This window comes from Leucoraja erinacea, unplaced genomic scaffold (genome assembly GCF_028641065.1).
Source record: "Leucoraja erinacea ecotype New England unplaced genomic scaffold, Leri_hhj_1 Leri_409S, whole genome shotgun sequence".
NCBI classification, from domain to species: domain Eukaryota; kingdom Metazoa; phylum Chordata; class Chondrichthyes; order Rajiformes; family Rajidae; genus Leucoraja; species Leucoraja erinaceus.
In genome coordinates this window covers 46,187-66,908 of record NW_026576310.1, presented here as the reverse complement: position 1 = coordinate 66,908, position 20,722 = coordinate 46,187, and the positions used below count along the sequence as shown (strand labels likewise).

Sequence of the window (20,722 nt, the reverse complement as noted above, 5' to 3'; positions counted from 1 at the left end):
AGGGGATATGGGTAGAAGGCAGGAACAGGGTACTGATTGTGGATGATCAGCCATGATCACATTGAATGGTGGTGCTGGCTCGAAGGGCCGCATGGCCTACTCCTGCACCTAATGTCTATTGTCAATAAACATTTAAAAGGCAATTGCACAGGACCAAAGATATACGAAACATTTAGTGGGTTATAGGCCAAACGCGGGCAAGTGGGACCAGTGTAGATGGGGCATTTAGTCAGCATGGGAAGTTGGGCTAAAGGGACTGTTTCCGTGCTGTATGACATCCACAAATATCTCCCTCACACAAAAGTGTAAACTTGTCGGTCTGAAGAAGGGTCTCGACCCAAAACGTCACCCATTCCTTCTCTCCAGAAATGCTGCCTGTCCCGCTGAGTTACTCCAGCATTTTGTGTCTATCTTCGAAGTGTGAACTTATTCTTTGCGGTGTATGTAATAGAAATGGTGTTACCTGCCTCCAAGTTAAAGGGAGAGGAGTGTTAGGTATGTGATATAATTAGCACACATATTTGGTATATGTGATGTCTTGTGCAGTACGCATGCGCGCGGGGGAGACTCAAGGTGGCGTCCTGGAATAAAGAAGCTTGTTAGCTTACTCCCGTGTCCGAGCCTTATTTAAGTCTGTTCCAAGCAATCAAATACACAACATTCATCTTGAGCGAGATAGCCTCTCACAGATTAGCTCAGCACTCCCTTACTTATCTGCTGCTTCAATTTGCTTGTTGAGGAGCTCTTTGTGTAGTCTGCGAGCAAGTTCTTGAAGCAGTTCCGACATGCCCATCAGTCGCCTCTCCTCCGCATGCTTCCGCTGCTCGTAGTTCTGCACGTGACTGATTTCATTTCCCTGCGGAAGGGAACAAAGTCCCAGTGAGAACACACGTAGTTGAGACAGGTACAACAGCAACATTTCAACATTTGCACTGATACGGTACATAGCAAGGCACAACACAACCTTAGGTTTGTGAGGCACGGTGGTGGAGTTGCTGCCTCAGTGCCGGAGACCCGGGTTCAATCCCGACTGTGGGTGCTGTCTGTACGGAGTTCGTACGTTCTCCCAGTGACCGTGTGGCTTTTCTCCGAGATATTCGGTTTCCTCCCACACTCCAAAGATGTACAAGGTTTGTAGGTTAATTGGTTTGGTATGGATGTAAAATTGTCCCTAGTGTAGGATAGTGCTTGTGTGCAAGGGATCACTGGTTGGTGCGGACTCGGTTGGCAGTATCCTAAACCTAAAACCTAGGAAGACACACAGTGCTGGAGTAACTCAGCTGGCCAGGCAGCATCTGTGGAGAACGTGGATAGGTGACGTTTCACAGAGTGCTGGAGTAACTCAGCGGGTCAGGCAGCATCTGTGGAGATTATATTTCGGGTCAAGACCGTTCTTCAGTAATATTCATGATGTGACATGCATAGACATTCCTGAATGTTACCCAAACCATCGTGAGCTACTTTGTTACGGTGCTTGCCCTCTCCTATAATGTCTCTGCTGCCTTGGGTGATGCAGGACAGGACACGAGCTTTGGGACATGGTGTGAAGCTGTTGCATTCTGTCCCAGCCCGGTAAAAACCTGGATGGAGTGGATGTGGAGAGGACGTTTCCATTAGTGGGAGAGTCTAGGACCAGTGGCCACAGCCTCGGAATTAAAAGACATTCCTTTAGGAAGGAGATGAGCAGAAATGTCTTTAGTCAGAGGGTGGTGAACTGGAATTCATTGCCACAGACAGCTGTGGAGGTCAAATCAATGGACTTTTTTCAGGAGGAGATTGATAGATTCTTGATTGATACGGGTGTCAGAGGTAATGGGAAGAAGGTAGGAGAATGGGTTTGAGAGGGAAAGATAGATAGAGACATAGAGTGATACAGTGTGGACACAGGCCCTTCAGCCCAGCATGTCCCATCTGCACTAGTATCACCTGCCCACGTTTGCTCCATATCCCTCCGAACCTGTCCTATCCATGTACCTAACTGTTTCTTAAATGTTGCGATAGCCCCCGCCTCAACTACCTCCTCTGGCAGCTTGTTCCATACACCTACCACCCTTTGTGTGAAAAACATACTCCTCAGATTCCTATTAAATCTTTTGCCCTTCACCTTAAACCTATGTCCTCTACTCCTCGATTCTCCTACTCTGCGCAAAAGACACAACCATATCTATTCAAATCATGATTTTATACACCTCTATTAGATCATCCCCCATCCTCCTGTGCTCCATGAAATAAAGTCCCAGCCTACTCAACTTCTCATTATAGCTCTTGCCCTCTAGTCCTGGCAACATCCTCGTAAATCTTCACTGTACCCTTTCCAGTTTGATGACATCTTTCCTATAACATGCTGCCCAGAACTGAATACAATACTCTGAATGCGGCCTCACTACCTTGATATGCAACTGCAACATGACCTCTCAACCTCCATATTCAGCCTGACCTGCTGAGTTAGAAACATAGAAAATAGGTGCAGGAGTAGGCCATTCGGTCCTTCGAGCCTGCACCGCCATTCAATATGATCATGGCTGATCATCCAACTCAGTATCCTGTACCTGCCTTTTCTCCATACCCCCTGATCCCTTTAGCCACAAGGGCCACATCTAACTCTCTCTTAAATATAGCCAATGAACTGGCCTCAACTACCTTCTGTGGCAGAGAATTCCACAGATTCACCACTCTCTGTGTGAAAAATGTTGTTCTCATTCGGTCCTAAATGATTTCCTCCTTAAACTGTGACCCCTTGTTCTGGACTTCCCAAACATCGAGAACAATCTTCCTGCATCTAGCCTGTCCAACCCCTTAAGAATTTTGTAAGTTTCTATAAGATCCCCCCTCAATCTTCTAAATTCTAGCGAGTACAAGCCGAGTCTATCCAGTCTTTCTTCATATGAAAGTCCTGACATCCCAGGAATCAGTCTGGTGAACCTTCTCTGAACTCCCTCTATGGCAAGAATGTCTTTTCTCAGATTAGGAGTTACTCCAGCACTCTGTGAAACGTCACAGAACAGGGCAAGATTAGCAAGTTTGCTGATGATACAGGTGTGTATCATGGTTCCTTTAAAGTCGTGTCGCAGGTATATCAGGTGGTCAAAATGTATTTTGGCACTTCATCAGTCAGAGTATTGAGTATAGAAGTTGGGAGGTCATGTTGCAGTTGTATAAGACGTTGGTGAGACCGTATTTAGAATATTGTGTTCAGTTCTGGGCACCATGTTATAGAAAAGATGTCAAACTGAAAAGAGTACAGAGATCCCCATCCTGTTTAAGAGGGAACTGCAGATGCTGGAGAATCGAAGGTTACACAGAAAAGCTGGAGAAACTCAGCGGGTGCAGCAGCATTTATGGAGCGAAGGAAATAGGCAACGTTTCGGGCCGAAACCCTTCTTCAGACTGATCAGGGGATCCCCATCCTGGATCAGTCCAATCAGGGTTTATGTCGTCCGCAAACTTGAGAAGCTTGACAGAGGTGTCTGTGGAGGTGCAGTCATTGGTGTGGCAAGAGTAGAAGAGAGGGGAGAGTGCACATCTTGCGGAGCTCCTATGCTGAGCGTTTGCGGGTCCAAGATATGCTTTCCCACATGCTGCTTCCTGACAGTCAGAAAGCTGGTGATCCACCGACAGAGGGGTTCAGGCACAGTCAACTCAGAAAGTTTGGAGCGTAGTAGCTCTGGCACAATGGTGTTGAATGCAGAGCTAAAATCAACAAACAAAATCCTCGCATAGGTCCCCTGGCAGTCTAGGTGCTGGAGGATGAAGTGTAGGCCCAGATTGACTGCATCATCCACAGATCTATTGGCCCAATATGCAAAATGCAGAGGGTCCAGCAGAGGGATTGTGATATTTTTCAGCTTGGCCACCACAAGCCTTTCAATGGTATCCATCACTACAGAGGTCAGTGCAACAAGCCTGTAGTCATTAAGACCAGTAATCCTTACCTTTTTGGGTACAGGGACAATAGTGGAGACTTTGAAGCAGGCAGGGTCAGTGCATCTTTGCAGGTACTGGTTAAAAAAGAGTAATTGGGTGTGAAGTGTTGGTGGGGGTGGGAAAGGGTCCACTGGAGTCTTGCCTTAAGTAGGTGTGAGGTGGTGAATGGGAAGGAGAGGGTGCAGGGTCCATTATTTGCAGACTGGGGTCTGGCTGTGTTTGTTGGAGAGGGGGTACCAGGGTTACGTTTCTGATTTTCAAACCTGCAGTAAAACTCATTCAGGTAGTTCGTCAGCTGACGATTGTCCAAAGAGCGGGGGGCTTTCCTCTTATAGCTGGTGATTTCTTGCATGCCCTTCCAAACTGAAGAAGAGTTTATTAGCTGAGAACTTGCTCCTCAACTTCTCAGAGTACCTTTCCTTGGCAGCTCCGATTCCTTTTCTCAGCTCTTTATCGATTAGGCTATCTTTTAACTCTATAACGATTAGGCTATCGGCTTAACGCATATATGCCCCCCCCCCAACCCCCACATCCGATCTTGAAATGGAAATGTTACATCTGTATATAATGATCCCATTAAAATGTATATTTATGTCACAAACTATGGAATTCATATTTTTCAGTATTCTGGCGGGGGGGAGGGCGAAGATGAAGATGGCGTGGGCCCAGCGAGGGTGGCGTGGGCCCAGTGGGGGTCAGCGGGGGGGGGCGTGGGCGCAGTGAGGGTCAGCGGGGGGGTGGCGTTGACCCAGCCGAGGTGAGCGTGGGCCCAGTGGGGGTCAGCGGGGGTGGTGTGGGCTCAGCGGGGTGGCGTGGGCCCCGCGGGGTTGGCATGGGCCCCGCGGGGTTGGTGTGGGCCCAGCGGGGGTGGCGTGGGCCCAGGGGGGGGTGGCGTGGGCCCAGCGGGGGTGGCTTGGGCCCAGCGGTGGCGGCGTGGACCCAGCGGGGGTCAGCGGGGGTGGCGTGGGCCCAGCGCGGCCCAACGGGGGGTGGCGTGGGCCCAGCGGGGGGTGGCGTGGGGGGAAGATGGCTTGGGCCCCGGTGGCGTGTGGAGACGAGGGGAGCGGGCCCTGCCGCAGCGGCGTCTGGTGTTGGGGTTACAGTCGGTGGGTTCAGATTCAGCCATTCCTGCCGGCGTCGGGAGGACGGTCTCCTGGTCGCCAGGCAAGCCGTTGGTGAGGCTTCGATGCCGCGGATGGAGACGCTGGACCGGGCAGGCAGACACCGCACCCCCTCCCCGGGCCCGGAGAAATGGACACTCCCTTATCACGCGGGCCAGATTTTGTTTCCGATTTTTTTTTTTTCCTCGGGATTTTTTCTTACTCTGGGGGAAAAAAGGGGGGTGCGGTCGCACCCAACGCACCCCCCCTTCGGACGGCCATGACCTGCATGCTTACTTTCATTGACTGATGAACAAGGGCCCCCAGATCCCATTGTACTTCCTCTTTTCCCAACTTGACACCATTTAGATAGTAATCTGCCTTCCTGTTTTTGCTACCAACTTTCTGTGTGAGAAAAAGTGTCTCCTCGTCTCCGTTCTAAATGATGGCGGACTGCAGGAGTGATGCGCCGTTGTGTATGGCTGCTCCGCCTGCAGTCCGTCCTTTCACCCTTTTTTATTTTTATTTTTAGTCCTGTCACTACAAAATGTTTGTTGGAGGTCTTCTTTTATGTGGTGGGTGGGGGGAGGGGAAGGGGGAAACTATTTTAATCCCAGTCCTACCTGGTCGGAGATGCGGTTTTCTTCCGAACCGCATCTTCGTCCTCTCTGTGCGACCTACCATCGAGCTGGAGCAGCGCTGGAGCGACAATTTCCTGCCGGGACTACAGCTTCGCCGGCGGTGCAGATGCTGGGACACCAACACCAACACGGAGCGGGCGATGCCTTACCGGGTCGCCTTGCAGTAAGCTCCGGGGCACTGGGAACGCCGACTGCAACATCGTTGAGCTGCGGCTGCAGAGCGTCCAGCCGCGGGCGGGCGGCACTGGATTTCAACACCGCGGAGCCTGGGATCCGAGATCGCCAGAGTCAGAGACTCGGCCGGCGCGGCCTGAGATCTTTGGACATTGCAGTCTTCGGGGAGGAAGCGGCCGCTTCAGTCCAGGCCGCTGAAGAATGTTCACCCGACGCCGATGATCCAGCTTCGCGGCAAGAGGGCCTGAAAACACCGAGTTGGCTGAGGAGGCCACATATAGACCCCGACCTCGGGTGGACTATGAGGAGGAGAACTGGATATGTTTTAGTGCCTTCCCTCACAGTGAATTCTGCTGTGGGGGGACGTTTCTTGTTGATTTCTATAGTGTACTGTTCTGTGTCTTTTTTCTTTTTCTTTTTTATTTTAAATGGATTTATTGACATTTAATCTATTCAATTAGTTTAATCAATCTCTGTAAAGCACTTTGGTTCAAAGTGATTTTGTTTAAAAGTGCTATATAAATAAATATTACTTACTTACTTACTTACCAAAGTGTGTAACCTCACATTTATCCACATTAAACTGCCCACTCACCCAACCTGTCCAAGTCCCCCTGCATTCTCATAGCATCCTCCTCACAGTTCACACTGCTACCCAGCTTTGTGCCATCTGCAAATTTACTATTGTTACTTTGTTTTGTAGATAGTGAAGATGGTTGTAAAAATTGCAGCAGGATCTTGACCAATTGGCCAAGTGGCCCGAGGAATGGTTGATGGAATTTAGTACAGAGAAATGTGAGGTGTTGCATTTTTAGGAAGGATAATATAGGCAGTACCTACACAGCGAATGGTAGGGCTCTGGGAAGTATTGTGGACAGAGGAATCTAGGAGTGCAGATACATAGTTTATTGAAAGTGGCATCACTGGTAGATCATGTGGTCAAAGATACTTATGGCACCTTGGCCTTCGTCAGTCAAAGTATTGAGTATCGAAGTTGGGAGGTCATGCTGCAGTTGTATAAGATGTTGGTGAGGCTGCATTTAGAGTATTGTGTTCACTTTTAATTACCATGATATAGGAAAGATGTTGTCAAACTGGAAAGGGTGCAGAGAAGATATACGAGGATGTTGCCAGAACTCGAGGGCCTGAGATCTGGAGAGAGCAGGCTTGAACTATTCCTTGGAGGGCAGGAGGATGAGGGGTGATTTTACTGAGGTGTATTTTATAGAATCACAAAATTATGAGAGGGATAGACTTGATGAACGCAGTCTTTTGCCAAGTGTAGGAGAATGAAGAACCAGAGGACATAGGTTTAAGGTGAAGGGGGAAATATTTAATATTTAAATTTTTTTACACAAAGTTTGGTGGGTGTATGGAACAAACTGCCGGAGGAGGTAGTTGAGGTAGGTACTATCGCAACATTTAAAAACCATTTACATAGCTACATGGATAGGATAGGTTTCAAGGGATATGGGCCAAATGCAGGCAGGTGAGACTAGTATAGATGGGGCATGTTGTTTCGGCATTGGCAAGGGGGTTGCAGGGCTTGTATCCATGCTGTATGACTATGATTCCAAGCTGAAAGGGTGCAGAAAAGATTTACAAAGATGTTGCCTGTAGTCGGGGGCCTGAGCTCTAGGGAGAGGTTGAGCAGGCTAGGACTTTATTTGTGGAATGCAGGAAGCTAAGGGGTGATCCTATAGAGGTGTATAAAGTCATGAGGGTACTAATTAGGGTGAAGGGCTATAGTTTATCTGCCCCACCACCAGAGTAATCTAGAATTAGAGATCATTAATTTAAGGTGAGAGGGGATTTAGATTTATTAGGAACCGAAAGAGCAAATATGTCAGACCCTGGTGGGTGTATGGAACTAGCTGCCAGAGGAGATGATTGAGGCAAATACTATAACAGCATTTAATAGACACCTGGACAGGTACAAGGATAGGAAAGATTGATTGGGATACTGATTGGGGATGATCAGCCATGATCACATTGAATGGCGGTGCTGGCTCGAAGGGCCGAATGGCCTACTCCTGCACTTATTGTCTATTGTCTATTGAGTGTTCCAGGCTAAGCTTAGATGGGGCATCTTGGTCGGCATGGATGAATTGGGCAGAAGGGCCTGTTTCCACGCAGCATGACTCCAATTTTTCTGATAATTCCGGAGTTAGTATATTATCAAAAGACCATTTTTTTCTCGCAGTAAATTTTAATTCAAAGCAAGGAACTAAATTTAATTATGGGTAATTTTGTGCAGTAAGTGTGAAATGTTCTCTTCAAACCAAAATCAAATGTGCTCCTTATCAGATTAGCTTTTAATCAAAATGTAGTAACATTGATTTTACACCAATTACGATGATCAGTGAAGTTAGTTGATGCAAAGGATTTTTCTCTCAAAATCTGCTTGTCTGCCTTGGAGTGGAGCAGGCGGAGCTGATGGAGATATATAAATTTATGGGGATACAGGTTGGGTAGTTTAGAGATACAGCGCTGAAACAGGCCCTTCAGCCCACTGAGTCGGCGCTGACCAGCCATCACCCTGTACACCAGTACTATATTACACACTAGGGACAATTTACAACTTTTACCAAAACAAATTATCCTATAAGCAAGGAGCAAAGAGGTAACTATGCAGTTGTACAGGGCCCTAGTGAGACCACACCTGGAGTATTGTGTGCAGTTTTGGTCCTCTAATTTGAGGAAGGACATTCTTGCTATTGAGGGAGTGCAGCGTAGGTTTACAAGGTTAATTCCTGGGATGGCGGGACTGTCATATGCTGAGAGAATGGAGCGGCTGGGCTTGTACACTCTGGAGTTTAGAACGATGAGAGGGAATCTTATTGAAACATATAAGATTATTAAGGGTTTGGACACGCTAGAGGCAGGAAGCATGTTCCCGATGTTGGGGGAGTCCAGAACCAGGGGCCACCGTTTAAAAATAACGGGTAAGCCATTTAAAATGGAGATGGGGAAACACTTTTTCACACAGAGAGTTATGAGTCTGTGGAATTCTCTGCAGTGGAGTCGGGGGATATGGGGAGAAGGCAGGAACGAGGTACTGATTGGGAATGATCAGCCATGTTCACATTGAATGGTGGTGCTGGGTCGAAGGGCCGAATGGCCTACTCCTGCACCTATTGTCTATTGTCTATCACCCACTTGTATCATCACACCCACATCGACACCCACATGAACCTACACGTCTTTGGTGGGAGGAAGAACGTGCAAACTCTGTACAGACAGCACCAGTAGTCGGGATTAAACGCGGGTCTCTGGTGCTGTACGGCAGCAACTGTCCCACTGCGCCACCATACACAAGAGTATTTAGCAGTAAGCTTTTCCTCTAAGCAGAAGTATTGAAACAATGGTCTTATTTCATTGAAAAATAACTGTCAACCACAAAAGGAAAAGATTGTCAACAACTTAAAAACTTTCACCTTACCTTCTTCAACTTGCGAAGAGCGTCCAAAGTTCCATCAACATTTTTCTTTATTTGAAGGCAACTGTGGGAATGTAAAAATATCCATTAAAAGCAATCAATATGCACAAGAATGTAACAACCAATAAAAGGAAAACAATTAAGCTACAACTACAAACACATGTAAACATGCTTTTAAGTTGTACTAGACCAAGTGGGACCCGTGGGGGGGGGGGGGGGGGGGCTGCGGCATCACACACAAACTAAACACCCCCCACACACACGGGAGGGCGGGTGAGAGGGGGAGGGAGTGGGTGGAGCTATAGGGGTGAGAGGGGGAAGGAGAGGGGAGTGGGGGAGAGGGGTGAGAGAGAGGAGGGGGGGGAGAGAAGGGAGGAAGGGGGGAGAGAGCAGGGGGGAGGGGAAGGGGGGGGGTGAGAGGAGGAGGGGAGCCGGGCGGGTGAACGGGCGAGCAAGCTGCGGACTAACTCCCAGCTGAAAGGGTGCAGAAAAGATTTACGAGTACGTTGCCTGAACATCTATCGGCCTGAGCGATAGGGAGAGGTTGGGCAAGAATGGGCTTTGTTCTTCGTAGTGCAAAAAGCTAAGGGGGTGATCTTATAGAGATGTATAAAATCATGAGGGAACTTGACCGGGTGAATGGATAGAGTTTTTTCCCCTCCCAATGAATGAGTGAATGAATAAGGTTATTGGCCAAGTATTCACATACAAGGAATTTGCCTTGGTGCTCCGCCCGCAAGTAACAACACGACATACAGTAACAATTAAGAATGACACATAAAACATTAAGGTAGGGGAATCTAACATTAAAGGGCACATATATTAATGGTAGCAGGATTTCAAGATCATTACAATTGACCAATAGACAATATGCAGGGGAACTGGGGTGTGACAGGAGATCACTGGTAATAGATGGTTATACTTTTAAAGTTATTGATTTCAACTGTTTTCAAATTCAAGCTTTCCTCGCACAGCTACTAAATAGATGGGTATATATCATGCTAAATATATCTTGGCATGCCTTACAGCGCCAGAGGTCCGGGTTCCATCCAGACTACGGGTGCTGTCTGTACAGATCATAAGATTATAAGTGATAGGGGCAGAATTAGGCCATTTGGCCCATCAATTCTACTCACGCATTCAATCATGGCTGATCTATCTCTCCCTCCTAACCCCATTCCCCTGCCTTCTACCCATAACCTCTGACACCCGTAAAAATCAAGAATCTATCTATCACTGCCTCAAATACATCCACTGACGTAGCCTCCACAGCTGTCTTTGGCAAAGAATTCCACAGATTCACCACCACATGGTTTGTAAGTTCTCGCTGTGACCAAGTGGGTTTTCTCCGGGTGTTCCGGTTTCCACTCATACTACAAAGAATGACAGGTTTGCAGGCTAACTGACTTTGGTAAAATTGTTAATTGTCCTTAGTATGCAGGGTAGTTCGTTTTGTAATCATATTGAAACATATAAGATTATTAAGATTATTATTCTCCCGCCCGAGTTGCGGGGTCGAAGAGCTCCTGGAGCGGGGCTTGACATCACCGCCCCGCGCGGCTTGGAATGGCCGCGGGACTCTGCGAGCGCACGCCGGGGGCTCTAACATCAAGACCCGGTGTGCGACCTTGCATCACCCGGCGTGGCTTTAATGGCCGCGGGACAATCGCCATCGCCAGCCAGGGGCTTTGACTTTGACTCTGACATCGGGGGGTGGGGGAGTGCAGTGGAGAGATAAGTTTTTTGGCCTTCCATCACAGCAATGTGATGGATGTTTATGTAAATTATGTTGTGTCTTGGGTCTATTTGTTTTGTAATGTATGGCTGCAGAAACGTCATTTCGTTTGGACCTCAAGGGGTCCAAATGACAAATAAATTGAATTGAATTGAATTGAATTGAATTAAGGGTTTGGACACGCTAGGTTCAATGTGATCATGGCTAATCATCCCCAATCAGTACCCCGTTCCTGTCTTCTCCCCATATCCCCAGACTCCGCTAACTTTAAGAGCCCTATCTAGCTCTCTTGAAAGTATCCAGAGAACCGGCCTCCACCGTCCTCTGAGGCAGAGAATTCCACAGACTCAAGAGTCAAGAGTCAAGAGTCAAGAGTCAATTTAATTGTCATTTGGACCCCTAGAGGTCCAAACGAAATGCCGTTTCTGCAGCCATACATTACACACAAATAGACCCAGACACAACATAATTACATTTTACATAAACATCCATCACATAGCTGTGATGGAAGGCCAAAAAAAACTTATCTCTCCACTGCACTCTCCCCCCCCCCCCGATGTCAGAGTCAAAGTCAAAGCCCCCGGCTGGCGATGGCGATTGTCCCGCGGCCATTGAAGCCACGCCGGGTGGTGCGAGGTCGCACACCGGGTCTTGGTGTTGGAGCCCCCGGTGTGCGCTCGTAAAGTCCCGCAGCCGTTCCAGCCGCGCGGGGCAGTGGTGTCAGGCCCCGCTCCAGGAGCTCTTCGACCCCGCAACTCGGGCGGGAGAATTCGCCGTTGCAGGAGCCCCGAAAAGCGGTCTCCCTCCAGGGATCCGCGGGCTCCCGGTGCCGCCGTCCGCAGACCCGCAGCAGCAGCCTCCGACTCAGCAGCAGCCTCCGACTCAGCAGCAGCAGCAGCAGCAGCGGCAGCTGCAGCAGCAGCGCTCCTCCACCGCTCCAACCGCTCCGGACTCAGCCAGCCCCGCGACGGCGACGGTGAGTAGCACCTGAGTCCCCGGCTCCCTCCTGTTGGAGGCCGCTCCTCGTTGCGGCCTCAACGACAACGGAAACCCGACGAGAAAAAGGTCGGGTCTCCAGTGCAGGGAGAGATTTAAAAAGTTTCACCCCCCCCCCCCCCCCACCACCCCCCCCCCCCCCCCCACACACACACCCCAACAAAAAATAACAAAAACTACATTAAAACACAGACAGAAAATAATAAAAACGCGGACAGACTGCAGAGGCCGCTGCTGGCCAGAGCCGCGCCGCCAACCCTCACCACTCTCTGTGAAAAAAAGTGTTTCATCGTCTCCGTTCTAAATGGCTTACTCCTTATTCTTAAACTGTGGTCCCTGGTTCTGGGCTCCCCCAACATCGGGAACATGTTTCCTGCCTCTAGCGTGTCCAAGCCATTAACAATCTTATATGTTTCAAAATGGGGTTAAGTGTCAGGGTTTGCTGGGAGATTTGGTTAAATTGGGATTGCTCTCTGCAGAACTGGGACAAGCTGCGAGAGGCGCCAGAGAGTCTGGAACTGAGATACAATTCATATGCAAAGAATAGGATGCTCTGTAAGCCTTGTCAATTTGATACCAAATGCATAGAATGGGTTGGGTGGTTTCAAACTAGATATACATTTTGGAAATAGCTTGTAAATAATGTTGCAGAATCTGACTCTGCTGGATGTTTATTGGATGCGGTGTTAAGCCTTGTCTGAGTGTTTTGTTAATCAGGGTAAATGTTTCAAAAGTTGACTTCATCTCGGAGTCCGCTGTGAATACAATGTATTGAGCTGTTGAATCATTGAGTTAGGGAAATGTCTGTTATGTATGGGTTTAATCGACATTTGGGTAATTGGAAGACAACCCCCATGTGGTTCGGCCCTCAGGTTCGCGGGGCATATAAAAGGCCGTGATCACGAGCAAAGATCCTATAGTGAGCAAGATGGTCCACTCGACGAAAAAGATGTAGTACGGTCATGGGCAGATTCATGGGTAATTTTCGGCCCCATTTCCGTAACCGGCTTCCGTCTCCACACCAAAGATCCCGTAGGATAATAGTACGGAGACGTAAGCCGGTTACGGAAACATCCTCGTAAAAATAAAAGTTATTTGGTAAAAATCTTCTCTTCATTTTTAGAATTTTAATTTATTAACACAAACTGTTCCCCCGCAACGTTGATTACACTGCGGGTCGGGTCGGGTTACTGAAATGGATGAAAAAAAGGCCCACGTTCTGTTCCGTTGTGTACTACACGTCAGCATTTAGCAGGAGTGGTCTATCTTGCTCCGCTATAGGGTCTTTGGTCACGAGGCTCAGGGTCGATCTTCTGGAGGAACGTCTGGAGGACTAGAGGGCTTGAACAGACAGACACAGGGATCGAACCCGCGGTGGGGAATAGGTACAGTGTGTGATCTGTATCGCGATTTTGGTAAAATAAAATGTAGTTGATTCAAGTGCTTGATTCAGTGTTTTAATGAAACTAGACTGGGGGGAAGCTCAGAAATGAGCCGTTATCAGAGCATGCAACAATATGTCAGGAACTGCACCATCACCCTGCTCCGACGCACATGGAATTAATTTTTTTAGTGCTGAAGGTTAACGTTCATACTTCTGTATAATAGCAAAATATGAAAAAAACAAAACTACTTACTTTGCAAAAAGTTCCTCTCTTCTTTCAGGATGTTTAACTTTCTTTAGTAAGTCATCAAGCTTAACAGAAAAAATAATGTTCTTATAATTTGTACGGGTATGTTCGTAGAATTATATTGTCACACCACTGTAGGCCATTGACTGTTTTCTGCACTCACCAATTCATTCCCATCCTCTTAACCCTACACCTTTTCCCTCGTATCTTCCCAATTCCCCAACGGCCCTAGGTCATCATTCCCATGGCCCATACAAGCCAGGAACGGTTTCGGCCCGAAACGTTGCCTATTTCCTTCGCTCCATAGATGCTGCTGCACCCGCTGAGTTTCTCCAGCACTTCTTAAACTCCAGATAACAGCACGTTTTTCCCTCATATCCCACATGTTTTCCAAGCCACTTTGGAACTGTATCCCATTGTCTTTCCGCCAGCCACCAATGAAACCAGCTTCTCTCAATCTCCTCAATCTAAGTAAGTCATGATATTGTACAGATCCATCAAATCTCCTTTCAACGTCTTTACCCATGGAGAACAGGTTTGGGCAGGTTAATTGTTAGCACAGTGGTGCAGCAGGTTGAGCTGTTGCCTCGCAGTGCCAGAGGGTAGTTGAGGCCAGTTCATGGGTAGTTGAGGCCAGTTCATGGGTAGTTGAGGCCAGTTCATTGGCTATATTTAAGAGGGAGTTGGATGTGGCCCTTGTGGCTAAGGGAATCAGGGGGTATGGAGAGAAGGCAGGTATGGGATACTGAGTTGGATGATCAGCCATGATCATATTGAATGGCGGTGCAGGCTCGAAGGGCCGAATGGCCTACTCCTGCACCTAATTTCTATGTTTCTACCTGGGTTTGATCCTGACCTCTCGTACTGTCTGTGTGGAGTTTGCACGTTCTCCCTGTAATCGTATGGGTTTTCAGATGCTCCAAATTCCTCCCACATCCCGGGTTTGTAGGTTAATAGGCCTCTGTAAATTGCCCTTCGTGTGAAGGGAGTGGATGAGAAAGTGGGATAACGTGGAACTAGTGTGAACAGTTGAATGATGGTGGATGTGGACCCAGTGGGCCAAAGGGCTGGTTTCCATGCTATATCTAAAATTTTAAAAAAATGGGACAATCGTAAATTGCCCATTGTGCCAATCTGCTTACACTGACAAGTTAATTACACGGCTGTCCATGCCTTCCTGCCTTGATTGAGTTTTTTGAAGAGGTGAAGAAGGTGATCAATGAGGGTTCGGGTGGTGAAATTTACCAACTCATTTGATAAAGCCCACCATGATAAACTGATCCAGAAGATTAAGATGCACGGGATTAATAATGACGTGGTCATTTGGATTTAGAACTGGCTTACTGATAGAAGACAGAGGGCTGTGGTGGAAGGACAATATTCAGGCTGGACGTCTGTGACCAGTGGAGTTCCGCAGGGACCCATGCTGGGACCTCTGCTGTTTGTGAGATAGGTATAAATGACTTGCACGTAAACAAAGATGGTTTGTTTGCAGCTGACACCAAGCATGCCGTGGTCGCGGACTGTAATGAAAGCTGTCAAAGTATACATTGTGATATACTGTAGATCAGCTACAGAAATAGGCAGCTAAATGGCAGGTAGACAAAAATGCTGGATTTCCAGCATCTGCAGTTCCTTCTTAAATAGATAAATGGCAGTTGGTGTTTAATCTGACCACGTGTGAAGTGTTACATGTGGGAGGTTGCACATGGAAAAAAAATCAATGAATGGCAAGACCTTTAACAACATTGCTGTACATAAGGATCTTTGGATCCAAGTCCATAGCTCTATGAACGTGTCATCATAAGTAGCGTGGTAAAGAAGCCAGGTGGTATACTTGCCTCCAGTAATCAGAGCAATGAGTATAAATCAATTAGTGGCAATAAATTAATTAAAATCAATTGATCGATACTGTTTTGTTATTAATGGTTAATGTTTTATGTGTCATTCCTAACTGTCACTGTATGTCATGTTGTCACTTGCGGGCGGAGCACCAAAGCAAATTCCTTGTATGTGAATACTTGGCCAATAAACTTATTATAGACGATAAGACAATAGGTGCAGGAGTAGACCATTCGGCCCTTCGAGCCAGCATTAATTCATTCATGTCACAAAGTCGTGATGCAGCTTTGATTAGGCCGCATTTGGATTATTGTGTGTAGTTCTGGTCACCCAATTACAGGAAGGATGTGGAGGATTGGAGGAGGTTTACCAGAATGATGCCTGGATCAGAGGGTATTAGCTACAGGGGGAGGTTGGACCGACTTGGATTGTTTTCTCTGGAACACTGTAGGTTAAGTAGAAACCTGATAGAAATATATAAAATTATGAGAAGCATAGAGAGGGTGGACTGCCAGAACTTTGGTTCCCGCCAGGGATGAAATATCAAACACTAGAGGGCATTGTTTGAAGGTGAAAGAGACTAACTTTAAAGGGGTTATGCTGGGCAGGTTTTGTTTTTTAAACAGAGGGTGGTGGGTGCCTAGAATAGGCTGCCAGAGGGTGGTGGTGGAGGCAAATACAATAGTGGCCCTTAAAACGTATTTGAAGAGGCACATAGATATGCAGGGAATGAAGAGATATGGATTACTTGTAGGCAGATGAGAGTTAGTCTTGCGTTCATGTTTGACACAGACAATATGGGCCAAATGTTCCAGTGCTGTAGGTCGTTATTGCATAAATAAATATACCATGAAACAATTGACTCATTTAAAAGACATTTGGACGGGTACATGGAACGGAAAGGATTAGAGGGATATAGACTAAACACAGGCAAATGGGATTAATATAGAATGGGCATCTTGGTCAGCAGGGATGAGTTGGGCGTAAGAGACTGTTACTGTGCTGTGCAACTAGACTCATAGAAACATAGAAAATAGGTGCAAGAGAAGGCCATTCGGCCCTTCAATCCAGCACCACCATTCATTGCGATCAATGATCCTGAAAATTTCTGCATGGGTTTTCTCCAGAATCTCCGGTTTCCTCCCACACTCCAAAGACGGAGAGTTTTGTAGGTGTATTGGCTTGGTATAAATGTAAATTGTCCCCAGTGTGCATAGGATAGTGTTAATATGCGGGAATCCATGGTCAGCGCGGATTTGGTGGGCCGAAGGGCCTGTTTCTGTGCTGTATCGATAAACCAAAACTAAAAAATAATAAGAAGCGATTCTGGCTGCCGCAGGCTTGGTGATAGAGAATAGACAATAGGTGCAGGAGTAGACTATTCGGCACTTTGAGCCAGCACCATCATTCAATGTGATCACAGATGATCATCCCAATCAGCACCACATCCTGCCTTCTCCCCATATCCCCTCCGCTATTTTTAAGAGCCCTTTCTAGCTCTCTCTTGAAAATATCCAGAGAACCAGCCTCCACCACCCTCTGAGGCAGAGAATTCCACAGACTCACAGCTCTCTGGGTGATGGTGGAGATGGAACGGGCTGGCCGGAGCTGTTCTGATGGAGCTCTGCTGGTCCTTGTGTCGGCCCTCAGCCCAGCCTGCCGTGGCTTACCCCCTCCCTCCTCATCCTCATCACTCTCCACCACTCCCACCAACCCCAGCCCACCCCGCCATTGCCCTCTTCCCCCCCCAAAACACCCACACTCATCACTCCCCACCCCATCTCTCTCCCCTCCCCACTGCTCAAAGCCACCCTCTCCCCTCACCTTCCTCCCTTCACCCCTCCCCTCTCTCCACACCCTCATATGCTGAGAGAATGGAGCAGCTGGGCTTGTACACTCTGGAGTTTAGAAGGATGAGAGGGACTCTCATTGAAACATATAAGACTGTTATGGGCTTGGACACGCTAGAGGTAGGAAACATGTTCCCGATGTTGGGGGAGTCCAGAACCAGGGGCCACACAGTTTAAGAATAAGGAGTAAGCCATTTAGAACTCTCAAGAGAGAGCTAGATAGGGCTCTTAAAGATAGCGGAGTCAGGGGATATGGGGAGAAGGCAGGAACGGGGTACTGATTGTGGATGATCAACCATGATCACATTGAATGGTGGTGCTGGCTCCAAGGGCCGAATGGCCTACTCCTGCACCTATTGTCTATTCTCACCCTTCCACACCACTATCCCTCCACACACACCCTCTCACCTAGAGCTCTCCCTCCTTTAAACCTCACCCCAACTCCTCCCCTCGCCCACCATCACACCCTCACCCCTATTCTCCCCTCCTCAACCCCGGTTACATGTCCCTGCAAGCTGCACCACCCATTCCTACTCACTCCCTCCAACCACACCTTCCCCATCTCCCCCCATCCCCATCCCTCCCACACACCTTTACCTACATCACGAAGATACACAAAAATACACCACCACCACCAGTTTAAATTCCATTTGGAATATTTTGGAGGACCAAGAAACCAAGGACCAAGTAAAAGAGCTGGAGTAACTCAGCGGGACAGGCAGCCTGTCCGGAGAGAAGTGCATCTCCTCCACCTTTAAACCACCTGCCCTTCCCCTCCCCTCTGTCAATGACAAATAAATTGATTCTGATTCTGATTCTGTTGCCATTCCCATCCCTCTCCAACCCCCACTATCCCTTCACCCCCTACTCTCTATCACTCCACTATCCCTGGCTATTCCCCCTTTCCTCCCCCCCCCTCCCCCCCTCCACCCCCCCCCCCCCCCCCCCCCGGTTACCTGTCCCTGCAGGCTGTCTGACGCCACCTGCACCACCCGCAGCGACCCTTTCCGCGGGTAGGCCATTTGCGCACCCCCAGGCCCAGGCTGCGGGCGTCGCTAGGCCCCGTCTCCATGGCAGCGCCGCGGCTCCGTCGCCTGCGCGCTGACGTCACGTACCCGCTCCGCCGCCGCCGACCGCCTGCGCGCTGACGTGACGTGACGTCAGCGCGCAGGCGGTTGGCGGCGGCGGAGCGGGCCCGTGACGTCACTGCGGGGGTGCCTGGACTGCGCGCGTGACGTCAGCGCGGGGGTGGCGGGGCCGCGCACGTTGCCCGGGCCGCGGGAGCGCGCAGGCGGGGACGCGCCCCCCCCCCCAGACTCAAAACATGCAATGCAGCAAAAATTAATAAATAAATAAATAGATAAATAAATGGACCCATTAGCGGATGGGGAATGGGGTTCGGAGGTAGAGGTGAATCAGCCATGATTGAATGGCGGCGGGGTAGAGCAGACTCGATGGGCCGAATGGCCCTATTCTGCCCCTATCACTAATGATGGCCTGGTGACGTTGGCATCGTAGGGCTGTGGTCTGTGGAGCCTCTATCCGTGGACTTACCATCCGTAGTCTGTGAACCCTCGCCGGGGATCACCAGAGAAGAGCTCCGACTGCCGGCTGCGGCCGATAACATCCTGAAGCCGCGGAATGAAGCTGATTCGGGACCTCCAAGCCGCGGAGTGTGTTTGACACCCTCACCTCACCCCGTCCCGACGTCGGAGTTTGGATCATCCCGACGAGAGGGCATGTACATCGTGCCGCCCTTGTTGAGGAGGAACAATGCTATGACCCCAACCACGGGTGAACAAAGGAGGAGGACTGACTAAACTTTGTTGCATTCTACCACAGTGAAGAATGCTGTGGTGGAGGTTTGTGTTAAATTCCATTGTGTATTGTGTGTTCTTTTTAAGTGTATCGCTGCTGGCAAATTCATTTCACTGCACCTTTGCATGTGCAGGTGGACGGCACCTGCGACTTCTCCCACCCGAGTTGCAGGGTCGAAGAGCTCCTGGAGCGGGGCCTTACAGCACCGCCCCGCGCGGCTTGGAATGGCTGCGGGACTCTGCGAGCGCACGCCGGGGGCTCTAACACCAAGACCCGGTGTGCGACCTTGCACCACCCGGCGTGGCTTTAATGGCCGCGGGACAATCGCCATCGCCAGCCGGGGGCTTTGACTTTGACTTTGACATCGGGGGGGGGGGGGGGGGGGGGGGGGGGGAGTGCAGTGGAGAGATAAGTTTTTTTGGCCTTCCATCACAGCAATGTGATGGATGTTTATGTAAATTATGTTGTGTCTTGGGTCTATTTGTTTGTAATGTATGGCTGCAGAAACGGCATTTCGTTTGGACCTCAAGGGGTCCAAATGACAAATAAATTGAATTGAATTGAATTGAATTGAATTGAATGTGACCAATAAAATTGACTTTGACTTTCATTGAAGAGAGTAATTGAAGCAAGAATTTCATTGTCCTATCTGGGACACATGACAATAAAACTCTCATGACTTGACTTTATCTCTTATGGACATGGATGGGTGATGGTGTTTGGCTGAAGATTCCAGCATCTGCAGTTCCTTTTGTCTCAAAACGCAAGACATTTTGTGAAAGACATGCGTCAAAAATGCTGCTTCTCGTTGATCAACCCTGGTGCATATCTGAAGAAGGGTCACCTGCTCCTTTTCTCCAGAGATGCTGTCTGACCCACTGAGATATGGGCCTGTCCCACTTAGGCGATTTTTTGCTCGACTACAGGCCACTGTCTTCAGATCTAACCCGGGTCTCTGGTGCCACAGAGCAGCAGACCTCCATTGTCAGAGTCCACAACCAGGTGCCACAGTTTAAGAATAAGGGGTAAGCCATTTAGAACGGAGACGAGGAAACACTTTTTCTCAGAGAGTGGTGAGTCTGTGGAATTCTCTGTCTCAGATTCAGATTCAGATTCAATTTTAATTGTCATTGTCAGTGTACAGTACAGAGACAACGAAATGCATTTAGCATCTCCCTGGAAGAGTGACATAGCAAATGAGAAGGTGGAGGCCGGTTCTTGGAGGCTGGATGCTTTCAAGAGAGAGCTAGATAGGGCTCTTAAAGATAGCGGAGTCAGGGGATATGAGGAGAAGGCAGGAACTGATTGTGGATGATCAGCCATGATCACATTGAATGGCGGTGCTGGCTCGAAGGGCCGAAGGGCCTACTCCTGCACCTATTGTCCATTGACTGCCGCAACATGTTGACATTTTTTCGGCGACAGTGGCTAGAATTTTTGCTGTCGTAGGTTGACGTAGGTTTTGTCGTAGGTGAATTCCATTAAAACTAATCCCAGGCAGTCGCCTAAAGAGTCGCCTAAGTGGGACAGGCCCAATGCTCCAGCTTTTTGTTTCTATCTTCGCATTTCATA

The 20,722-nt window shown here is 48.6% G+C and overlaps 1 protein-coding gene across 1 annotated transcript in view; it reads right to left on the bottom strand.

Moving 5' to 3' along the window:
• LOC129693744 (nephrocystin-1-like) overlaps window positions 1-18,438 on the bottom strand; it is a 71,194-nt gene extending 52,756 nt beyond the window's left edge. Inside the window, 4 exon segments of the mRNA XM_055630515.1 lie at window positions 711-856; window positions 9,282-9,342; window positions 13,647-13,705; window positions 18,289-18,438. Coding sequence (XP_055486490.1) covers window positions 711-856; window positions 9,282-9,342; window positions 13,647-13,705; window positions 18,289-18,354 — 332 coding nt within the window. The 5' untranslated portion in view covers window positions 18,355-18,438.
• Window positions 18,439-20,722: the final 2,284 nt, after the last annotated feature.